Source organism: Nerophis lumbriciformis, linkage group LG10, assembly GCF_033978685.3.
Source record: "Nerophis lumbriciformis linkage group LG10, RoL_Nlum_v2.1, whole genome shotgun sequence".
Taxonomy (NCBI): domain Eukaryota; kingdom Metazoa; phylum Chordata; class Actinopteri; order Syngnathiformes; family Syngnathidae; genus Nerophis; species Nerophis lumbriciformis.
Window position 1 is genome coordinate 42,758,088 of NC_084557.2, and position 25,973 is coordinate 42,784,060.

The 25,973-nt window shown below is 38.5% G+C and overlaps 1 protein-coding gene across 4 annotated transcripts in view; it reads left to right on the forward strand.

Annotated features, from left to right (window-relative positions):
* Positions 1–22,862, forward strand: part of LOC133612296 (glucoside xylosyltransferase 1-like) — a 34,110-nt gene extending 11,248 nt beyond the window's left edge. For 2 of the 4 annotated variants that reach the window (XM_061969576.2, XM_061969577.2), the window contains 2 exons: positions 947–1,033; positions 5,931–7,459. In XM_061969576.2, the coding sequence (XP_061825560.2) occupies positions 947–1,033; positions 5,931–6,458 (615 nt within the window). In that variant the 3' untranslated portion in view covers positions 6,459–7,459. Of the gene's footprint in view, positions 1–946; positions 1,034–5,930; positions 7,460–22,809 lie in introns of those variants that run through there. The other 2 variants (XM_061969578.2, XM_072913967.1) reach the window with 2 other exon arrangements.
* The last annotated feature ends 3,111 nt before the right edge of the window (positions 22,863–25,973 follow it).

Consider the following 25,973-nt stretch of genomic DNA (forward strand, 5'->3'; position numbering starts at 1 on the left):
GTAACTGAGTTACTTTTGAAATAAAGTAACTAGTAACTGTAACTAGTTACTGTTTTTCAGTAACTAACCCAACACTGGTAACAACAGCTTCCAAATCATTGCAGACCTGCTTTTTGGTGGTTCTCGGTTGACTCTTGATCATCCTGACCAATTTTCTCTACGCAGCAGGTGATAGCTTGCGTTTTCTTCCTGATCGTGGCAGTGACAAAACTGTGCCATGCACTTTATACTTACGAACAATTGTTTGCACAGTTGCTCTTGGGAACTTAAGTGCTTTGAAATGGCTCCAAGTGACTTTACTGACTTGTTCAGCTGAGTTTCTTTGACTTTCCCATTGTGGCGTTTGTAACCGAGTCTAATGACTGCATCACATGAGCCCTATTTAAATGGGCTCAGAGAACTCAACAGGTGTCGTCAATCATAATCACTCACGTGAAGTTAAGAGGCCATGCCATGAAGCTAATTTGATTTGGTTGTAACTTTTCTACATCACCAAAATTGATCATGTATGTTGCTGTATGTATACTTTTGACCCAGCAGATTTGGTCACATTTTCAGTAGACCCATAATAAATTCATAAAAGAACCAAACTTCATGAATGTTTTTTGTGACCAACAAGTATGTGCTACAATCACTCTTATCACAAAGAGTTGTAGAAATTATTGGAAACTCAAGACAACCATGACATTATGTTCTTTACAAGTGTATGTAAACTTGACTGGGCACAGTCTGGTTGAGTCATATTCATCATCCAGACACACCTTGTGTTGAAAGTAAGAATCAAAAGGTGTGTGCAGTCGCCATTCCACCGCACGTCTGTCTGGACCATTACACGTGGCAAATGGAACTGACTGTCCCACAGTGAAGCTGGCCTAGGCACTTGTATTGTGTTTGTAAATACCCCAAACCAAGATGTAACGTCTGCTTATTCTCCTCCCACCAACAGTACTCCTTTGGCAACAACATGGAGACCTCACTGCTTCAGCCCCTGGAAGCATCTCTACAGACCACCACCAATTCTTACTGTGGACAGGTGAGCCACCTGTTTACCAAGAAGCTGAAACAGAGTATAAAGTCTGTCATACAGGGAAGGTGATTAGTCCAAAGATCACACACCAACTCCCAATACCGTAATTTAGATGCATTTTGTCAAGTACCATATTTTACAGACTATAGAGCAGACTGGTATATTAGCCGCACCACAGGGTGTAGGCTAGTAAAGTACCACGATACTATTGAATCATATTCGGTACTATACCGCCTCGAAAAGGTACCGGCCCCTCACCCCCTTTTATTTCATCACGTCATGACATTGCTGGTCTTACCAGCAGAGGAGCATGTTCGGCAATGCACAATCACAGAGTACTTACAAGCAGACAGTGTGTAGACAGAAAAGGGAGAATGGAATCATTTTGGCTTAAAAAGTAAAGATAAAGGTGAAGTTATAACACTGAAACACCCTCAGGAAGAGGTGCTTTAAGACATGGCTAGCTAGCGAGCAGCTAACGTCCATCCGCAGTCGGCGGTGTTTTAGCTACTTCTAAATCACTAATCCTGGCCTCCATGGTGACAAATAAAGTACGTTTCTTACAAGTATTATTATCACTGCAGGATGAGGAATAGCTAAACATGCTTCATTACACACCGTAGGAGGATACAATAGCTCACCGCTAACAAAAGCTAGCGCTCCTCAATGTAAACAAATCCACTGTATCATTACAGTGGATCTACACCTGACATCCACTGTAATGATACCAAGTACAATAGCGTATCTAGTCGTTACTACTATGATTACATCAATATTTTTTATCATCATAAAAAAAAATTTATTTCTTTTTTTATTCATATTATGTTTATAAACTCAGTAAATATGTCCCTGGACACATGAGGACTTTGAATATGACCAATGTATGATCCTGTAACTACTTTGTATCGGAATGGATACCTAAATGTGTGGTATCATCCAAAACTAATGTAAAGTATCAAACAGAAGAATTTGTGATTATTACATTTTAACAAGTGAACAGAAAATTAGCAGATATTAACAGTAAATGAACAAGTAGATTAATAAGAAATGTTTACACTTTGTCCTTCATAATGTTGACAAAATAATAGAATATAAATGACAATATGTTACTGCATACGTCAGCAGACTAATTAGGAGCATTTGTTTGCTTACTTACTACTAAAAGACAAGTTGTCTAGTATGTTCACTATTTTATTTAAGGACAAAATTGCAATAAGAAACATATGTTTAATGTACCCGAACATTTTTGTTAAAATGAAGCCAATGACGCCATTTTTTTGTTGTCCCCTTTATTTAGAAAAGTATCGAAAAACATTTTGGTACCGGTACCAAAATACTGGTATCGGTACAATCCTAGGTGCGGTAAAAAAAAAATGACAAGAAATGACAGGCAAAAGTCAATTTCTAGTTCTTAGTCTCTGTTTTGAACACTTTTTGCAAGTATGTAATGACTAATTGTGCAAATCTGCCCCTCTGCCCAAACCTCCAAGTAGATTGCAGCATGTGGGAAAGACAAATCTTTGTGTTTTAAGTAAATGGACGACCTGTATCTTTGAGTACTGTACCGGTAGTTCCATCCACTCCATCTGTTTTCAAACAGTTCCACGGCTTTCTTCAAAGATTTTTTGGTACATGCCTCCCAATAAGCTGCATGACAAACACACTGGGGCCTACTGAATTATTATCTGTTTACAACTGCCATACTGTGTGTAACTTGGGATGGTACTACTTAATTTATGATGTTTTTTCGAGTGCTGCTTCATATGAAATACTACCATCCCTTCCTTTTCATTTTCCCCCTCATCATGGAAGAAAACACGCTGAGTTTACTTTGGTCCTGCAAAGATTATTAAGTTTCGCAGCAGAAGAGACAATCAGAAAGAGGGAGATTTGTATTAATGGCAAGATCATGATGATAATGAGTAATACATTTTGTTTAGGAGCACTTTTCAAAAAACTCAATTAGCAATACCGTATTTTTCGGACTATAAGTCGCAGTTTTTCTTCATAGTTTGGCCGGGGGTGCGACTTTTGTGTGAAATTATTAACACATTACCGTAAAATATCAAATAATATTATTTAGCTCATTCACGTAAGAGACTAGACGTATAAGATTTCATGGGATTTAGCGATTAGGAGTGACAGATTGTTTGGTAAAGGTATAGCATGTTCTATATGTTATAGTTATTTGAATGACTCTTACCATAATATGTTACATTAACATACCAGGCACATTCTCAGTTGGTTATTTATGCCTCATATAACGTACACTTATTCAGCCTGTTGTTCACTATTCTTTATTTATTTTAAATTGCCTTTCAAATGTCTATTCTTACTGTTGGCTTTTATCAAATAAATTTCCCCAAACAATGCGACTTATATGTTTTTTTCTTTCTTTATTATGCATTTTCAGCCGGTGCGACTTATACTCCGAAAAATACGGTACAAGTAGAATTAACAGAATATATGACTTTTGTACACATTACCTACCTACAGTCCAGTAAGGTAGAATAAAGAACAATTGTTTCTTTCTATTATCACATTTTGGTACAAATTAGTGACTTGTGACAAAGACAAGCAAATTAATGACTTGAACTGGTTGTGTTATCATGTCTTTAAATTAATTATTTATATAATATTCAATGTTTGTACGAGCCATGCACACAGCTTTAAAGTTAGCAACTGATGCGAGCATTAAACTTTAATGTCTTAAAGTAGAGTGGAAAAACAAGTTGACTTCCTATGTTTGTGTTTCATTGTGTCCATTAAACCATATCCAATTGTATTCACACCACAAAGAATGTGAAAACACAGTTTAAACATCACAAAATGCCACAAATTCAGTCAGCCATTTTGAATATTGCGCTCTGAATACCTTTGGCTATTTTCGGAGATTGACATCACGGTAGTAACACTTCTGCACTCTGACCATGTTATTAGATCAGTCATACTGGAAATACACACAAATTGGAAAGAGATGTGTTGTTTATCATTCACAATCCTTATGTAAGACAAGAACACATATGCTTGGCTTTTTATGCATTTGAAATCGTAAATAAATAGCCAACAATTGATTCAACAGATGGAGGGTCCCTCTTATTATACTCTCTAAAACAGTGGTTCTTAACCTGGGTTCGATCGAACCCTAGGGGTTCGGTGAGTCGGCCTCAGGGGTTCGGCGGAGGTCAAGACACACCCGACTCATCGTGTAAATAAAAACTTCTCCCTATCGGCGTATTATGGATACCCCCAAACAATGTTCCCTCTAACTCAGTGGCCTAGTGGTTAGAGTGTCCGCCCTGAGATCGGTAGATTCTGAGTTCAAACCCTGGCCGACTCATACCAAAGACTATAAAAATGGGAGCCATTACGTCACTGCTTGGCACTCAGCATCAAGGGTTGGAATTGGGGGTTAAATCACCAAAAATGACTCCCGGGCGCAGCACCACTGTCCACTGCTCCCCTCACCTCCCAGGGGGTGAACAAGGGGATGGATCAAATGCAGAGGACAAATTTCACCACACCTAGTGTGTGACAATCATTGGTACTTAAACTTAGATGTGCACACTGTGGCCACACCAGCAGCACACCTGTCCCAAACCTGACTAAATACCAAGTTAATGACGCGAAAAGGGACAAGCGGTAGAAAATGGATGGATTTTTTATTATAATCAAATGACGGCAGTCATTTCCATGGGATTATTTTCTAAAATAAGTGTTTTGGCCCACTTACAATGACAGTAACACAACATATTGTTTTTCATGAGCTGTATACTAGTATTGTATGTCTGGGTGGAGGTCCTGCTTTGGAAATAATTTGTACCCCTTTCCGATATCACATTTAGTTCCCACTAAAACATTCACATTTTGCACAATGAGATGTAAACATGGGATCATGTGTACATTCCTGTAACGTTCTGTTTGTAAAATATATCTTTATTAGTATATACTTAATATAATTTCATGATTAATATTTATAAATCAAGATTAAATTAAGAAAGAAACATTTTATTTTTCACTAAAGAAGGGTTCGGTGAAAGCGCATATGAAACTGGTGGGGTTCAGTACCTCCAACAAGGTTAAGAACCACTGCTCTAAAACATCCAGAAACTGCCAACCATATTTCATTTACATGTCGTGACCTGAAAATGAACCAAATATGAGTGATATTGTTATTATAAGTGGCAACGCAGACGGACTATTTTAGCGGCGCATTCACAGCAGTGAGCTAATGCTATCTTACGCTGCTATTGTTGACACATTGAGCAGACAGCTGCTTCTGCTTGGTCTCAAACTTGCTCAAAGTAAATTCTAGATTATAATTCATGCATCTCTCACCTGCTAGTAGACAAATGTGACCATGGTCTGCCAGGCTGGTCCACTTTCACATCCCCCGCGATTGCGAAATAGACCCCATAAGACGTTTCCTACAGGAACTTTTTTTTACCTTTCATGAGGATTGCGATTGAATCTTCATCTAAACGGAATTATGTGAGCGTCCCGTCGGTCAACATCCCAGCGAGAGTGGAAATATTACAGTTAGAACTCTTCCTCTTTGTGTTCGGGCTCAACTATATAAGGATCACAATTTTTCCAAATGTAATCGTTATTGGCTCTCACAAAGTCTGCTTGATTTGCATTGTTGTCGATGGGGAAGGGATCTGTGGTTCCGAGACAGACATCACGTGATCACGTGACTGGCTTCCTCATTATCTCGGGAATCTGTGAGATTGATACTATTTTGATGATATCTATTTATCTGAAAACTTTGGAAGTCTTTAGGTGTCATAAATCAGACATACACTATATTGCCAAAAGTATTTGGCCACAAGCCTTGACTCACATATGAACTTTAAGTGACATCCCATTCCTAACCCATAGGGTTCAATATGATCTTTTGCAGCTATTACAGCTTCAACTCTTCTGGGAAGGGCTGTCCACAAGGTTGCGGAGTGTGTTCATAGGAATTTTCGACCTTTCTTCCAAAAGCGCATTGGTGAGGTCACACACTGATGTTGATCGAGAAGGCCTGGCTCTCAGTCTTCATTCTAATTCATCCCAAAGGTGTTCTATCGGGTTCAGGTCAGGACTCTGTGCAGGCCAGTCAAGTTCATCCACACCAGACTCTGTCATCCATGTCTTTACAGACCTTGCTTTGTGCACTGGTGCACAGTCATGTTGGAAGAGGAAGGGGCCCGCTTTAAACTGTTCCCACAAGGTTGGGAGCATGGAATTGTCCAAAATGTTTTGGTATCCTGGAGCGTTCAAAGTTCCTTTCACTGGAACTAAGGGGCCAAGTCCAACTCCTGAAAAACAACTCCACACCATAATTCCTCCTCCACCATATTTCAATGCAGTCCAAAATGTAGCGTTCTCCTGGCAACCTCCAAACCCAGACTGGTCCATCAGATTGCCAAATGGAAAAGCATGATTTATCACTCCAGAGAAGGCGTCTCCACTGCTCTAGAGTCCAGTGGTGACGTGCTTTACACCACTGCATCCCACGCTTTGCATTGGACTTGGTGATGTATGGCTTAGATGCAGCTGCTCGGCCATGGAAACCCATTCCTTGAAGCTCTCTGCGTACTCTACGTGGGCTAATTGGAAGGTCACATGAAGTTTGGAGCTCTGTAGCAACGGACTGTGCAGAAAGTCTTTGCACTATGCGCTTCAGCATCCGCTGACCCCTCTCTGTCAGTTTACGTGGCCTACCACTTGGTGGCTGAGTTGCTGTTGTTCCCAAACTCTTCCATTTTCTTATAATAAAGCAGACAGTTGACTTTGGAATATTTAGGAGCGAGGAAATTTCACGACTGGATTTTGTTGCACAGGTGGCATACTATGACAGTTCCACGCTACAAATGTTTGTAGAAACAGTCTCCATGCCTAAGTGCTTGATTTTATACACCTGTGGCCGGGCCAAGTGATTAGGACACCTGATTCTCATAATTTGAATGGGTAGCCAAATACTTTTGGCTATATAGTGTATATGATAATAGCTTTTTTCTGAGGGAACTCTCCTGAAGGAATCAATAAAGTGCTATCTAGCTTCAATATAGAGGCAACTTGTTTTTCCACTCTACTGCTCCTTTATCATTAAAGCAACATGTTAGCAGTGTCCTGGCTGACCCACCAATATTACAGTAAATACCACTAATTAACAATGTCGTATTTGTCATTATAGCTCAACATGTTTCGAGGTACAGGATAGCTTGTATGGTGTCAAACAAATACATAATACACCAAATGTATTTCCTGAGTATTTATTTGTTGGTTTTACTTTTAAGTGTAGTACTCTTAATGATGCAATCGTTGTATTGGCGGTCAAGCCTATTTGGTACATGGATGATATTTTTGTCAAAGTACAACAATATTTTGTTACATTTTTTACTGGCATGCCAGCATCAAGAATGAATAAAAAGATTATATTCTATTAAAAACAACAACCTGCTGACTGGGTTTTTATTGAGCATAACATTGCTATCAAAAGAATGATTATTTCTACGTTTTAGGTAGTTTGGCTGAGTCCACTCTCAGTGCTGCTGGAGTGATCACCATTGTCATTTTATGTTATGTTAGCTACCTCTATTTGTTTATAATGCATATTTTCTGCTGGATCTACTCTCTATTTTATGCTGCAGCTGTTACATATTGTCAGGTTCAAATACAGGACATCTGTTACACAAGACAAAAGGCAAGGAATCAAACAGAGACAGAATTCAATTTGGACTCAATTGAGGAGAGACGGCTTCAACCTGTAACCTCTTACAGTGTCTTAGCACGCTCTGACCAAGAAGGTCCTCGTCTCCTCTTTTAATTCAGATGTTCCAATGTTCACGCACCAACATATGTCACAATAGGAATAGGGAGGTATGTAAAACAGTCATTGTTTTCAGTCGCTTTGAAGTCCAAGAAGAGGACTTCTCGGGCTTGGCTCTTCCTGGATCCAGCTGGGGCAGGTGTTGGAGGACAATGGACAACCCCTCCCGTCTCCTGTCCACAGTGACTTCAAGAGGGCAGCGTGTCGTAAATAGCGTTGACCAAATAGTTGGAAGAGAGTTTGTTAATTACTTCAAAGAGAGTTCGTTTAACACTTCAAAGAGAGTTCCTCCAGGAGTTGAGCACATCCTGCCATCTGTCCGTGCTGAAAGCACAGTGGCCTTTCACGAGCCTTCATCCTTTTGTTAGGCCTCGAAATACAGCATTCATAATACAACATTTCTTTTGTGATAACTTACAAACAATTATTCCAACATTTCCCCCCTGTTTATCGCAAAAACCTCCCATAATCTCCTTATCCCTAATAACTTCGTTTTGCAATTTTCAGTTAATGGTTAATTTCCTTACGACAAAGTTATGTTTACACTCAGAGTTCAACATCAATTTTTCTCATTGTTACTCGGGTCTGGAAACAGATCAGGAACACCATCCAGGTAGGTATCCCCATCATCAAATTCATCTTCCTTATCGTCCGCCAGGAAGTGCATCTGAACAGCTTTATCATCTGCTGGGCTAATCGCTGTGGTAATCAGACGGTTAAGCAGAGAACGCAGACAGGGAATACAACAACATCCACACAACGTCAGTATTGCTACAAACACGGCCATAGATACTAGAATTGATGATACCAAAGACTTGTATTTGCCGAAACCGTCCATCCACCCATCCCACATAGATGTATCTATGCCTGAGTGCTCTTTCATTTTACCGTTGAGGGTGCGAAGGCCTTCCAGTGCTTTGGTCAGGCTACCTTCTGCGTCGGTGTTGTTTGGTATGAACGTGCAACACTGTTCACCAAATATTGCGCACACACCCCCTCTTTCCGCTAACAACATGTCCAGCGCCATACGGTTTTGAAAGGCCATAAGGAAGGTGGCGGCGTTGATCAGCGACTGCTTCAAGTCCGGCCTGTGTCCAATTTCCCAATCTATGTACGTTGTAGTGGACATAGTTTATTCTGTCAACATTCTTGTTAATCGTACACCACCAGTAGACGGATGATTCAAATTCAGCTGCAACTTGATTTACCAATTTATAGTCGTCAGATACACCTCTTGGGACACCTATTGCATCGATATAAGTTGGATCTCCAACACTTTGCCAGGTCATATCACGTTTAGTTATTTTCCAATGTTTAGGTATCAAACTGTTCAGGCGTGTTAACAATTCTTGTACAAATATTGATACTTTTACTATGTGTATGCAGTTATCTGATGATACGTTTCCTAACTGTTGTACAGAGCCTTGCATGTTAATGCAGGTATAATTAGCTTTTTTCACATATTTATCAAATATTGGTTTCTGTTTTGTCTCTTTAGCTACAGGGTCAATTTTGTTTTGCTCATTACTTCAATTCAACTTTTTTTTTTTGACTCATCTTGAGTAATTGTCTGGGCTTATACATACAACACAATCAGTTTTTGTAGCCTTTCCCACTTGCTCCGCCATAAGGAACAAATTAATTACCAAAACAGGAACCAATTATTAACAAACTTTGACACACCATCAAATGGTATGCTTACAACTTTGTCACAGTGGAATTTGTAGTGTGCTAGTTAACATGTCCCTTTGATAACACAAATACAATTCCAAATACTTTTTTTCCATTATATGACCTTTTTAAATACAATCCCAAATACTTTTTCCCATTACTGTTTTTCTGGCATGGGTTTTCTGGCATTTTTTTCACTAATGGGGTTACTCCGAATCCTCCCATTGCCCGTCTTCTAATACGACCTCCCCTATGAGTGTATTTTACTTCTTGATTCTGCCAGTGGTTTGGGTTTACTATGGGTGCAGTATCATTTTGTTTCCTGAGTTCTACATTTTACTCAGATTCCCAAGTGAACCATATTAGGGGGGCAGGGCCGACCAGTACCAATATCGTTAACCCATATGTTTATGGACCGTCTGAGCCATTGGGGTGTCATTTCTGCTGATTCACTCCTCTACCAAGGTCAGTGGTTTGGCTCAACTCTAGTCATCGTGTGCGTCCACACGATTACCAGACTTTGCTTCCCTTTCCTTATTGGATGATTCAACAGAAATGACCTTTTTACAATGTACTAAGTGTACCCAGGTTGGTCTTTCCACTATCTTTCAAATGGTGTTAGTCCTGTTGTACTTGTAATGTTAATGTACATTTTTACTAAATATTTGCATAATGCTTTTGCTACTGTCAGCACATCTGCTTTTCCTTTAGGAAATATTTCTAACTACTTTGAAAATGCATCTACTATGACCAGACAATAATGTTTTCCTTCACTCTTATTTAGTTAATTGCATAGATGTTTTATACAAATTTTTTTTTATAAGAATTAAACTATAGGAAGTATAGTACTTCTGTATAAGGGCATTCATATCCCTCCTGTTGAGCCATGAGTTCAACCTTGGCTCAATATTGCTGCTCACTTATACCGATTTTTCTTTGTAAGATTGGTTTATTGTCTGGACATACATAGATGTCTTTTTTGTTCAACATCATCCTCATAATTTCTTTTTATTCCTTTCATTGCTTGTCTCAATATATTGGTCAACTTGTTTTTGTAGTTCTTACAGCGTTTTTCAGCATTCTCTGTTCTTGATTTGATAAACGCCTTACAAAGTCTATTTTTCTTTTTACATGCATTTTTCAAACTGTTTATCATCCAAAGTGCATTATTTTGCCTTTGTTTAGATCTGCATGGAACCTCAGGACAATGCTTGTTATACATATTACTTTATGCATTTTTTAAGTAATGTTTTAAACTCACTTAACTGTCTATATGCTACTTAATCTATACTTTTAAACTCTGAATTTACATTCTTCCCATAATCTAACTTAAGAATGTTATACTACACTTCAAAGTTAAACCTACTTTAAATTTACATGTAATAAATTCACTTCCACACCTCCCCCACTGCGCCACGCACACACACACACACACACACACACACAAGGTGGTGTGTGAGGGCGTGAGTGCACTTCTTAGGGCAAAGGTCAGCAACACTTGAGCTTCTCTCCTTTTTTTTCTTTCTTCCCTCAGCTAATAAACATGTAACCCACTTTATCATTTTATCATACTATACCTCTCAACTCTTATTATAGTTATTAATCTAGGTTTTTATTTGTTCCATTATTTAATTATACAAATATATATTTGTATATATAAAAGCGCTCTTTATATATCCAAACATACATGTATATCTTCAGTCTACCTTTTCTTCATCTCTTATTTCAATACCCCCATTATCTCTCTTTCGCATTAGTTTATTTCATTTTGCATTAATTCTTATTGATTTTTCCCCATTTCTTCATTTATTTTTACTTTTCTCTCACGTTAGCACTTTGAGATTATTCTCCTATTTGCTTTTTCCTAACTTGCTTTTTCCTAACTGGCCCTGTTTCATAATCTTCTGTTCTATGAAACATTAGCTTTTTTTCTCTCTTAGCCCTTTCTTTTGCCTCTTCTCTTCCTTTTATTTTCCTTTCTTCCTGCTCTTCCTTTTTTTTTCTGTCTTTCTCCGTCTTTTCTATTTTGAGCCATTCTCATCCAGCACCCCGTGTGGTCCCACCCCATTCTGGCTAGCTTTTTTCTGTTACTTCCGCATTTTTCTATTATTGATTCTCGCAACTTTAAAATATCACCTACTTTGAGGCATCCGGTAAATTTATGTTTTGATATCCAGTCATCGAGAAATTTCAGTAAATCTGGGTTTGTTATTTCTACCGCTTTCCAGTCTTTACATTTTAACTCGTCTTTTGGACTAACCTTTGGTTTACTAGTCCCTTTCCCCATTTTGTAAATTTGGAGTAATCCGTCGCCCCCTACAGAGCCGAAAACTTATAAGGATTACTTTTGTTTTTGTTGTAAGATAGTGGTTTAATTTATTATTGTGGTACACGTCGCTTCTACTGGAGATGGTTCCCCAGTGGAGGTGTCTTGCCTAGAGCATCCACAATAACCCACTATTTACTTCTCACAACTTTAATATGGAGTGATAGCCTAATGGCGATTACTCCCACACACTCTCACATTCACACCTTTCAGTATATTGATCTACGGAAATTTCAATGTTTATTACATGAGGATCCCATCGCCCTCCAGCTTATTGTTTTTTCACGGACAAAATTCAGTTTTTTATTCTGAATAGACCATTTTAGGTCTGTTGGACTCCGACGTCCCCAGGATAATGGTTCACGGATATTTCAAATTATTGTGGGCTCCGACACCCCCTAGTATGTTTGTTTATGGATATTACGGATTCCAGTTTTCGCGGTTCCGTTTACCTGCAGTCTTTTTGCCTCTTCAGTTTTTATCTTAATTCAGTTTTTATTTAAAATTTTAATACTCACGGACGTTGGACTCCGACGTCCCTCTAATTTGGCCTTTTTACCTGTTAGAACCTAGGATTTACAGGGTTTGTTTTACCTGTTAGAGCCTAGAATTTACAGGGTTTGTCTATGCGTCGTAACCCTCAGTCACACGCTTTCTCTCAGTCGTTTCTTTCTTCGTCAATTTAAAACGTACTCACTGCTCTCTGCCTTCCTTCCTTTTGTCCTCGGATTTTCCGTCAGTCTTTCAATTCCAGCCCGAAATGAAGAAAAAGCAGTTCCTCAATCAGGATTTGGTTGCCATGGTCCTCTGGTTTCACTCACTCATGCTGGAATCGTCAGACGTGTTGGAATCCGGCTCGAAGGACCAATTAGATGTCAGGTTCAAATACAGGACATCTGTTACACAAGACAAAAGGCAAGGAATCAAACAGAGACAGAATTCAATTTGGACTCAATTGAGGAGAGACGGCTTCAACCTGTAACCTCTTACAGTGTCTTAGCACGCTCTGACCAAGAAGGTCCTCGTCTCCTCTTTTAATTCAGATGTTCCAATGTTCACGCACCAACATATGTCACAATAGGAATAGGGAGGTATGTAAAACAGTCATTGTTTTCAGTCGCTTTGAAGTCCAAGAAGAGGACTTCTCGGGCTTGGCTCTTCCTGGATCCAGCTGGGGCAGGTGTTGGAGGACAATGGACAACCCCTCCCGTCTCCTGTCCACAGTGACTTCAAGAGGGCAGCGTGTCGTAAATAGCGTTGACCAAATAGTTGGAAGAGAGTTTGTTAATTACTTCAAAGAGAGTTCGTTTAACACTTCAAAGAGAGTTCCTCCAGGAGTTGAGCACATCCTGCCATCTGTCCGTGCTGAAAGCACAGTGGCCTTTCACGAGCCTTCATCCTTTTGTTAGGCCTCGAAATACAGCATTCATAATACAACATTTCTTTTGTGATAACTTACAAACAATTATTCCAACACATATACTGTAATATTGTACATGGTAATTGGGATTTGTTATATATTGTATATATTATATACAATATATATCAGTATATATTATATACTGTATATATAATGTGTAAATATTACATACAAGTTATATTGTATATTACTACTATGGTACATTTTTAGTCTACTTAATACCTGCATTATCCTTTTCCATCCTTTGAAACTGAGCCACTGTGTGGAACACTTTCCCCTGTGGATCAATACAGTTTGTCTAAGTGCCGAAGTGCGAAAAGTCGGTGAGACGTCACATAAAATGGCACTGTGGAATTTTACGTGAGCCCGGTAGGACCGGCGGGATTCGGTGGGTTCCAAAGAAGTGTCGGATCGGGTACCCATCCTTTGTTTGTCACTCACCGCCGTCTGGTACACACACGGGACACCTGCACATTATGCACAAAAAAGCAGCCTCGGAGAAGCAAATTGCAGTCATGTTCGTGTTAGCAGAATACACAATCTGTGGTGGCTAACGTTACGAGGTAAACGTGTTGCCTATCATTAGCTGACAACAAATAAACCCTCCTAGGGTTGGAATTGGGGGTTAAATCACCAAAATGATTCTCGGGCGTGGCCACCGCTGCTGCTCACTGCTCCCCTCAACTCCCAGGGGGTGAATAAGGGGATGGGTCAAATGCAGAGGACACATTTCACCACACCTAGTGTGTGTGTGACAATCATTGGTACTTTAACTATTGGAACCCGATTTAGATTAATTTTTACGATCCTCGAAGCCCAATGGGATACATTGCGGTCCTCTACCACAGTGTTTTTCAACCTATTTTGAGCCAAGGCACATTTTTTGCGTTGAAAAATTCTGGAGGCACACCACCAGCAGAAATCACTAAAAACGAAACTCAGTTGACAATAAAAAGTTGTCGCAATTTCTGGATATAACTTTAAAGCATAACCAAGCTTGCATCACTATAGCTCTTGTCTCAAATTAGGTGTACTGTCACATCACGCCCTGACTTATTTTGTATTTTTTGCTGTTTTCCTGTGTGTAGTGTTTTAGTTCTTGTCTTGCGCTCCTATTTTTTTGGGTATTTTCCTGTCGCGGTTTCATGTTTTCCTTTGAGCGATATTTCCCGCATCTACTTTATTTTAGCAATCAAGAATATTTCAGTTTTTATCCTTCTTTGTGGGGACATCGTTGATTATCATGTCATGTTCGGATGTACACTGTGGACGCCGTCTTAGCTCCACAGTAAGTCTTTGCTGTCGTCCAGCATTCTGTTTTTGTTTACTTTGTAGCCAGTTCAGTTTTAGTTTCGTTCTGCATAGCCTTCCCTAAGCTTCAATGCCTTATTTTAGGAGCACTCACCTTTTGTTTATTTTTGGTTTAAGCATTAGATACCTTTTTACCTACACGCTGCCTCCCGCTGTTTCACACATCTACAAAGCAATTAAATACCGGCTGCCACCTACTGATATGGAAGAGTATTACACGGTTACTCTGCCGAGCTCTAGACAGCACCGACACTCAACAACCACATCATTTGCAGACTATAATTACTGGTTTGCAAAAAATATTTTTACCCAAATAGGTGAATTTAGATCATCTCCCACGGAACACCAGACTGTATCTCATGGCACAGTGGTTGAAAAACAGTGCTCTACCATCAGTGTTGGGACTAACGCGTTACACAGTAACGCGTTACTGTAACGCCGTTACTATCGGCGGTAACTAGTAATCTAACGCGTTATTTTTTATATTCAGTAACTCCGTTACCGTTACTACATGATGCGTTACTGCGTTATTTTGCGTTATTTTTTATGTAGTATCGGCTAGAAACTGAGAAGATCTGAGTGTTGCAGCGCTGCTGAAGAGGCGACAAAAAAGAGGCGCGCCGCGCGCTGTCTGTGTGTACGTGTGTGTGTGTGTGTGTGTGTGTGTGGGAGGGGGCGTGTCTGTGTCTACTATCAAGACGTCATGGCGAACCCCGAAGCAGAGTTTCTTAAAATGGAGATATTTTCAGTACGTTTCTTTTATCGACCACAAAGAAAAGAACATTTTAGCTGAATGTAAGTTTCAAATATGCTGAAACAGCGACAAAAACAACATGCTTCGACGAAGATAGTAAAGAGACACACACACTTCACCTCCACCTCCAACAGCGGCTGGATTTTAACGAGGCACTGCACACTGAAGGTACACACACTCTGTCAATTCTCTTATATACTCTTTCATTTTAAACTTTTAGAGTGTTTGATTATCACATCACTCTAAATGTTTAGACTATAAAGTTCACAAACCTAAAGAGGGATACTAGTGGGCCAGGCTAATATTTCCTTTTCTCTAAACTAAGTGGGGAAATGTGTAGAGTGTTCTGGGCTTCAGACATGATTTTATTTCAGAATTCCTTGAGAAAACGCCTGGTTAGGCTTTATGTATGTAGTGTGTGCCTTTCTTGTTTTACAGCTATGTTGTTATTATGCTGTTTGTTACTTATGTATGTTAAGTTGCAGCTATTTAAAATAGTTTTGTCAATTTGTTCTGGTCTGAAACAAATTGGCCCTTTAAAACATATCTTTGTCTTTGTGTGTTGTATGTAGAGCACATTGCTTAGCAGAGTTCAGTGATGCAAATGCATGTCAAGTTGATCAACAGATTGTATTATTCTCCAGTGCAATAACAGTACTAAAATGAAGGCTAAAAGGGCATTAAATGGGGCCTTAAAAAAATAAAAATAAAAATATATAAGTAACTAAATAGTTACTTTTCACAGTAACGCATTACTTTTTGGTTTAAGTAACTGAGTTAGTAACTGAGTTACTTTTGAAATAAAGTAACTAGTTACTGGTTTTCAGTAATTAACCCAACACTGTCTACCATACGGTTTTAGTGTACGATGTCTGGAGTTGATCAAAACATTGGCACTTTTCACTTATTGCTCCAGGTCCCGCACATTAGGAGTCACGCTGGTACTCTGAAAGGGCAATTAGCCGAGAGGAAATCAAGGTGTGACGAGGTGAGAAAACGCAGCAAAGATGATTAAAAAGGAAGCTGACGTGTTGGCTCCTCATTTCACAGGCAGACTGACACACTACAAGTCTTGGATAAGCAGCGTGATGAATTTCAAACACTTCTTCCCTCCCAAAGAGGCTGTTGAATATTTCCGTTTTTGACAGTGAGTCAGGGCAATATCTTCAAACAACTCTTTCAGAAGCTATGCCAGCTATAACTAAAGTTTGCTTCAACGAGGGCTGCGTTCATGCTTGTTGTCTGGTACTCTGCTACGGACCAACACACAAACTTGGTGTAACTGGTGCCATTTGTGTCATGTTCACATTTGTTGAATGGAACCAAAGGGTGCACGGAAAAGAAGGTGAATGCATAAAGTAAGAACTCAATGAGGCAGATTTTGTTAGAGATGTGCTGATCCATCAGCCATTGATCAATATTGGCCGATCGATGTCTGTTGCTGATTAACGCCTCTGGCTAAGATTTACACCCTGCAGTGTAGTATCCAGCATCAAACCAGTGAAGTTGGCATGTTGTGTAAATGGTAAATAAAAACAGAATACAATGATTTGAAAATCCTTTTCAACTTATATTCATTTGAATAGACTGTAAAGACAAGATACTTAATGTTCGAACTGAGAAACTACATTTTTTTTTTGCAAATAATCATTAACTTATAATTTAATTTTGTAGAATTTAATGGACCAATTTTTCAAGCTTTTCAGGTGGAATTATTTCCCATTCTTGCTTGATGTACAGCTTAAGTTGTTCAACAGTCTCTGTTGTGGTATTTTAGGCTTCATAATGCGCCACACATTTTCAATGGGAGTCAGGTCTGGACTACAGGCAGGCCAGTCTAGTACCCGCACTCTTTTACTATGAAGCCACGCTGTTGTAACGTGCAGAATGTGGCTTGGCATTGTCTTGCTAAAATAAGCAGGGGCGTCCATGGTAACGTTGCTTGGATGGCAACATATGTTGCTCCAAAACCTGTATGTACCGTTCAGCATTAATGGTGCCTTCACAGATGTGTAGGTTACCCATGTCTTGGGCACTAATACACCCCCATACCATCACAGATGCTGGCTTTTCAACTTTGCGCGGATGGTTATTTTCCTCTTTGGTCCGGAGCACACGACGTCCACAATTTCCAAAAACAATTTGAAATGTGGACTCGTCAGACCACAGAACACTTTTCCACTTTGCATCAGTCCATCTTAGATGAGCTCGGGCCCAGCAAAGCCGGCGGCGTTTCTGGGTGTTGTTGATAAATGGCTCTGGCTTTGCATAGCAGAGTTTTAACTTGCACTTACAGATGTAGCGACCAACTGTAGTTACTGACAGTGGTTTTCTGAAGTGTTCCTGAGCCCATGTGGTGATATCCTTTACACACTGTCGCTTTTTGATGCAGTACCGCCTGAGGGATCCAAGATCAAGGGCATTGCCGCTTATGTGCAGTGATTTCTCCAGATTCTCTGATGATATTACAGACCGTAGGTGGTGACATCCCTAAATTCCTTGCAATAGCTCGTCAAGAAATGTTCTTAAACAATTTGCTCAGGCATTTGTTGACAAAGTGGTGACCCTCGCCCCATCCTTGTTTGTGAATGACTGAGCATTTCATAGAAGCTGCTTTTATACCCAATCATGGCACCCACCTGTTCCCAATTAGCCTGTTCACCTGTGGGATGTTCCAAATAACTGTTTGATGAGCATTCTTAAACTTTCTCAGTCTTTTTTGCCACTTGTGCCAGCTTTTTTTTAAACATGTTGCAGGCGTCAAATTCCAAATGAGCTAATATTTGCAAAAAATAAAGTTTACCAGTTCGAACGATAAGTATCTTGTCATTGCAGTCTATTCAATTGAATATAAGTTGAAAAGGATTTGCAAATCATTGTATTCTGTTTTTATTTACCATTTACACAACGTGACAACTTCACTGGTTTTGGGTTTTGTAGTAGTATGATCTTAAACTTGTAATTACTTTGCTACAAGCAATCTATTAAATAGTGAATACAAGTGTATTTTGCAATCCAGAATGGGTTAGCCTGTATACTCACTCTCAGTAATACATAAATGAGGGATTTCCCCACTAAGTCACTATCATATAGCGTTTAACTCCATGTAATAATACAATAAATCAAGCCCCTATGCATTTGATACTTTAGTTTTAAAGACATATCTGCAAATTGGAGATTTACTCACAAAACCGGAGAGTCGAGCCAGGGACTTCACTATTCCTCGTACCATTGTAACTTATGCCTACCTAGTGGTCGTAGCCCTCAGGTAGCAGTTTTGAATACACGACAGTGGCGCCCTCGTGTGGTAGAAAGAAAGAAAGAAATTTTAGTAAATGTCTAACATTAGATGATCTATATCAGGGGTGTCAAACGTATGGTCCGAGGGCCGGACCAGGCCCGTAAAACAGGTTTTATCCGGCCCGCGGGATGAGTTTAAGTATAAAAATGTACCTGAAATTTTTGAATGAAAGAAACAGCTGTTCTAAATGTGTCCACTGGATGTCGCAATAGCAATTATTTGTATCTTTGTAGATGATGCTACATATTAGAGATGCGCGGATAGGCAATTATTTCATCCGCAACCGCATCACAAAAGTCGTCAACCATCCGCCATCCACCCGAACTAACATTTATTCAAAACCGCACCCGCCCGCCATCCGCCACCCGCCCGTTGTTATATATCTAATATAGACGATGCAAGGCATTAGTGAGGTTATAAAGCTTTTGCCTGTTAAAGAAAGGAGACTGATCCAATGCAGCAGAGACATTCAATGCGTGTCACGCTGTCACAGCCCAGACGCACACCAATGCGCAATCATCTGGGAGCCGCGCTGAGCGCACCTCCAAGCGCGCTCGCGTCACTCAAACTGCTGCAGGCAGCTGCGTTCTATCTTGTTTTAACATCCTGTGGCACTCTTCTGGGATCACGGCGGACGAAACTGCTCATGCTCAGGGTGTTTGTGGAGTTTTGGGGTTTTGCACAAATGTGATGCACCATGTTAGATGTCCCGGTTTTGTGACTGTCGTAGACATAAACAGCGTCGCAGCTCTTGCAAATCACGTAGCCAGCATTACTATCATCCTGATTTACAACCTCATAAAAACGAGTCCACGCTGAACTTTTCTGGCCTTTTTTCCCCCTGGTCTTTAGTATTCCCTTTTTTAGTTTGTCGCGTACCACGTTTGCTGCCGGCGTACCACGTTTGCTGCCGTGCTGCAGGTGCCTGCTCGTTTTTCGTATGTGGGTAACAACATTTAACTATGTATACATATTTCCGAATTGGTTTAACTGCCACCCGCCTGAATCTATTTAAAATCTAATTTTTTTTTAATTTCAACCGCCCGACCTGCGGATAATCCGCGGACTCCGCGGTTGTGTCCGCAAACCGCGCATCTCTACTACATATGTACAAAATAAACCACAGGTCAGTCGAGGAAAATGATCACACTACATAAATAACATACTGTAATTTGATTTTAATATCATTGTTTTATCTTGATAGACACCAATGAGTTGACTGATGAACGTTATCACATAATTTATTCCAAAATATAAATAACGACAAATAAATTATTAACCGCAACATGTAAGTGTAAAAAAAACCCAACAACATGATTTGTACATTTGGGCTTGTTCTATTTTTAAACAAAGAAAACAATCTGAAGTTGTCTTTAGTTTTAAGTTATCATGCCGTGATTTTACCAGTCCGGCCCACTTGGGAGTAGATTTTTCTCCACGTGGCCCCCCCAATCTAAAAAGAGTTTGACACCCCTGATCTATATTGTTTAGGCACCGTCTACAACACAAATCAACTGCCTGTGGAACAAACTTAAATCATCAGGGTTCCTAATAGTTTCTGAAGGAAAACATTACAGCTTGTGAAGAAGAACCCGCGTTTTCACAACAAAGGGCCACATGGCGATAGCATAGACTAGAGCACAGGTGTCAAACATCATTTTATCTGGCCCGCAAACACCTGGATGTGTCAATAAATTACTTAATATTTTCTCACTAAATGTAATGGATTTTTTTCATTTTGACAAGAAAAATATATTTACGGCTTCAAACTGCATGCCCTTTAAACTGTAATAGTATCCAATATTGCAACAAATATTACAGTATATTATCACTTTTCAAACCTTTTTTGTTGAAATAAAAATGAATACTGCAATATCTGCATGACTTATGATTACAGCAAACTACCCATTAAATTAATAAAAATGACAATACATTTGATGGTGTTCTTCACAGCATATTACTGTAAATTGAAAAAAACTAAACATTTTTTGCATTAAAATTCTGTTGACTGAGCTGCCATATTTTTTACAGTAAAATCTTGTTTTTAACGGTGTACATACTTGCCAACCTTGAGACCTCCAATTTCGGGAGGGAAGGGGCGTGGTCGGAGGTAGGGCGGCGGCGTGGTTAAGAGGGGAGGGGTATATTTACAGCTAGAATTCACCAAGTCAAGTATTTCATATATATACACAACATATATATATATATACACACACATACATATAAGAAATACTTGACTTTCAGTGAATTCTAGCTATAATATATATATATATAAACAAGAGAAATACTTGAATTTCAGTGTTAATTTATTTACACATACACACACATAACACTCATCTACTCATTGTTGAGTTAAGGGTTGAATTGTCCATCCTTGTTCTATTCTCTGTCACTATTTTTCTAACCATGCTGAACACCCTCTCTGATGATGCATTCTGCTTCGTCTCCTTGTTGTGTGCGCAGTTGTGCACTGCACTCTCTAAAAGCCCTAGATGTTATTGTCACATACGCATGTACAGTAGGTGGCAGTATTGTCCTGTTTAAGAGTGTCACAACATTGCTGTTTACGGCAGACGAACTGCTTTACGGTAGACGAAAACGTGACTGCTGTTGTTGTGTGTTGTTACCGCGCTGGGAGGACGTTAATGAAACTGCCTAACAATAAACCCACAAAAGAAACCAAGAACTCGCCCTCCATCATTCTACAGTTATAACGTGATTGGGCAGGCATGCTGTTTATATTGTGGGAAAGCGAACGTGAAAACAGGCTGTCTCCACGTCACTCAGGTCGCATGGAGCTGGAGGGGGCGTGACCCCCAGCTCCGCCTGAATTTTGGGAGATTTTCAGGAGAAAATTTGTCCCGGGAGGTTTTCGGGAGAGGCGCTGAATTTCGGGAGTCTCCCGGAAAATCCGCGAGGGTTGGCAAGTATGACGGTGTATTAACTGCAAATGGAAAGACAATACATTTGTTTTTGCGGTAGAAAAATTGGCAGCTCAGTTGCCAGAATAAAAAAAAAAAAGAACTTGTACTGTTTTTTACGGAGCCCCTAAAGGGACATGGGGGAAAACATTTTTTTGTATTTTTTTGTATTATTTTTTTTTCTAGACATGTATCTCGTGCACACGAGATACATGTCTAAAAAAAAAAAAAAAAGAAAAAAGGTTTTATTTTATTTTTTTTAGACATTTATCTCGTGCGCACGAGATACATGTCTAAAACTAAATTATTATTATTATTTTTAATAACTTTATAAAAAGTTTCTCGTGCGCACGATAAACGAGATAGTTTCTCGTGCGCACGAGATACATGTCTTAAAATAAATAAATAAATAAAATAAGAAAACATTTTTTCCCCCCATGTCCCTTTAGGGCCTCCGTAGTTTTTCCATTCACAATATAATGTTGTAAAAAACAATGTCAATTTAATAGTAAAATTCTGGCAACTAAGCCGCCAGCTTTTTCCCGTAATTTACCATAAAATGTAAGAAATTAAAAAAACGCTATATTTTATATTCACCTACTCAGTGGCCTTGTGGTTAGAGTGTCCGACCTGAAATCAGAAGGTTGTGAGTTCAAACCCCGCCGAGTCATACCAAAGAGTATAAAAATGGGACCAATTACCTCCCTGCTTGGTATTCGGCATCGAGGGTTGGAATTGGGGGTTAAATCACCAAAAATTATTCCCGAGCGCGGCCGCAGCTGCTGCTCACTGCTCCCCAAGCCTCCCAGGGGGTGAATAAGGGGATGTGTCAAATGCAGAGGACACATTTCACCACACCTGGTGTGTGTGTGACAATCATTGGTAAATTAACTTTACAGTGAAATGTTGTAAATGTAAAGTTTTTACTGTAAAATCAACAGTCTAGTTAAAATATATATTAATATGTAATTGATAATGAAATCCAGAGGCAAATTCATACATTATTGGCTGTTACAAGCGGCCCTCTGATGACAGCCACAACTGCCATGTGGCCCTCAATGAAAACCAGTTTGACATCCCTGGACTAGAGCATGCAGTTGGCAATCACAATGTCATCCTATTTAACAGTATTATTATAACCTACCCCTAAAAGTGGATCGTCCTCCTTCCTGGCTGCTGGCAGTGTGTACGTTTGGCATGACGACGACTGGCGAGTGCAATGTCGTCAACTTTTCATCACATCTTTACCTTCATTCAGCAGGTGTCATAATGAACAAGACAGACATTCATTTCCCCTCAGCGACCGATGGGGGCAAAAGTGGTGCACTGCATGAGAAATCAGCGAAAGCAGCAACAGAAGAAGAAGAAGAAGAAGGGACTTTGCAGCGACCAATCAAATGAGGTCTGGGGAGCGCGGGGCGTGGTCATCCCTGCTCTGGCTAAAGTCACTTTTTGCGAGAGTTGGTGGTTGATATTTTACACCTTATATTTATATTTGGCAGCAAGACCTGCTGACATAGAACATGTAGAAGGTAAGGTCGAGGAACGTATGGAAATTGTCCGAGTTATTTTCGCACTTTTAGGGTTGCGGACACGCGGAAGTGCCGGGTAACCAATCAGGTGTTAGGACCCGCCCACTCACTCTGACGCCTGAGTTGGACATAAAACACAATAAAAACACAAAAAAATGCGCAGCAGACAAAGTACTTTCGTACTTTAGTTCAGCATGGAACGCATAATCCACAGTGACTAATGTCCCCACAACCAACTGGTGTCTCAAACTCAACGTATATATAGTGATAATTACCAACAGAAAACAGGTGAGGGAAAAAAGTGCTCAAGGAAAGGAGAAAACAGGAAGTGAAAAATTACAAAATAGAAGCGCAAGACCGGAAGTAGAATTACACAGAAAAATACCAAGAAACTCAGGATAAGGCATGATCTGATACAACAGATCATGACAAAATTACTCCAAGAAAAAAGGAAAATGTTTTATTTTTTTATGTCAAAATGTCTTCATACTTCATATTTACAGTATCATATATCTGGTGTAATTCTCACTTAACACCACACGAGAGCGCCACTGTCGTGTGTTCAATTACATTTTTTAAGGTTTTTTGAACTCACTCAATTCTTGAAAAATTTCTCTCAACTTTTGTAAAACAAATAAGATAGTTGTTAAGATAGCAATATTTAAATATGTCTACGTTTATAAATATGTCTGATTTAGCTCTTATTTATATGATAAAACAGGCCTAAGAGAACTTTAATGACTTCCATCTATATTCAGTATCATATCTGGTGTAATGCTCGCTTAACACCACACGAGGGCGCCACTGTCGTGTATTTAATTGCATTTTTTTAGACTCGTCCAGTTCACTCAATTCTTGTAAAATTTCTCTCAACTTTTGTAAAACAAATAAGATCGTCTTTAAGATAGCAATATTTAAATGTGTCTACGTTTATGAATATGTACGATTTAGCTCTTATTTATATGATAAAACAGGCCTAAGAGAACTTTAATGACATCCATCTATTTACAGTATCATATATCTGGTGTAATGCTCGCTGAACACCACACGAGGGCGCCATTGTCGTGTATTCAATTGCATTTTGTAAGGCTCGTCGAACTCACTCAAATCTTGTAAAATGTGTCTCAATTTTTGTAAAAAAAAAATACGATAGTTTTTAAGATAGCAATATTTAGATATGCCTACGTTTATAAATATGTTTAATTTAGCTCTTATGGATGGATGTATGATAAAACAGGCCTAAGAGAACTTTAATGACATCCATCTATTTACAGTATCATATATCTGGTGTAATGCTCGCTTAACACCACACGAGGGCGCCACTGTCGTATATTCAATTGCATTTTTTAAGTTTTTTTGAGCTCACTCAATTCTTGTAAAATTTCTCTCAACTTTTGCAAAACAAATATGTTAGTTTTTAAGATAGCAATATTTAAATATGTCTACGTTTATAAATATGTCTGATTTAGCTCTTATTTATATGATAAAACTTATTATTCTGTTCAGGACTGTGGGGAGCTGGAGTCGACGGTGATGCTTTAATTGACTTCAAACATGTAAACAGACACAATGTGATATAATAACTACAAATGCAGTAACAAAATGTACACCAATGAATACAACAGTTAAGTTAATAGTTACGACTCACATATGAGATGAATAATAACAAATGTTCAACAGAGTTGAAGATATGTCAATATATTACATAGACCTATTAAACTAAGTCATATTAGACAACAATAACTTGTGGGGCTTCTGTTGGAATTATTATTAATGTATTATAATACCTTGAAAAGAAACAAATTATTTAAAATAATGTTTTAAGAAATTATCCTTTTTATAGTTTTATATTTATTTACCCTCCCATTAAATTAAACTAATTAAAAACTAATACTAATATTGTGCTATTTGCATTTTTAAATGTTTTATGTATTATTCAATTATAAAAGGTTAATATTTTTTTCCTTCTAATTATTATTATTTATTTATTTTTTAAAGAAAAGAAAAATAATGCGCCGTTTGCCAAACCATCAGTTTTATATCCCTCCTTCCTGTCCACGAGAAACTATCTCGTGCGCACGAGAAACTTTGTCGTGCACACGAGAAAGTTTTTATAAAGTTATAAAAAAAAATTAAAAAATAGTTTAATTTATTTGTATTTATTTTTTTAGACATGTATCTCGTGCGCACGAGAAACTATCTTGTGGGCACGAGATACATGTCTAAAAAAATACATAAAAAATTCTAAAAAATGTTTTATTTTTTTTATAACTTTATAAAAATGTTATCGTGCGCACGAGATACATGTCTAAAAAACCAAAAAAAATTGTACCATTTTTTTTCTTTATTTTTTTTTAGACATGTATCTCGTGCGCACGAGATACATGTCTAATAAAATTAATTCTAAATTCAAATTTTTTTATTTTTTTTTTAACTTTATAAAAAGTTTCTCGTGCGCACGAGATACATGTCTAAAAAAAAAATAAAGAAAAAAAATTGTATAATTTTTTTTGTTTTTTTAGACATGTATCTCGTGCGCACGAGAAAATTAAAAATTATAAACATTTTTTTATTTTTTTATAACTTTATAAAAAGTTTCTCGTGCGCACGAGATACATGTCTAAAAAAACAAAAAAAATTATACCATTTTTTTTCTTTATTTTTTTTAGACATGTATCTCGAGATACATGAAAGTTTCTCATGTGCACGAGAAACTTTCTCGTGCACATGAGATACATCTAAAAAAAATATATAATTTTTTTATAACTTTATAAAAAGTTTCTCGTGCGCACGAGAAACATGTCTAAAAAAATAATAAAAAATTCTACTTTTTTTTTTTTAAACTTTATAAAAAGTTTCTAGTGCGCACAAGATACATGTCTAAAAAACA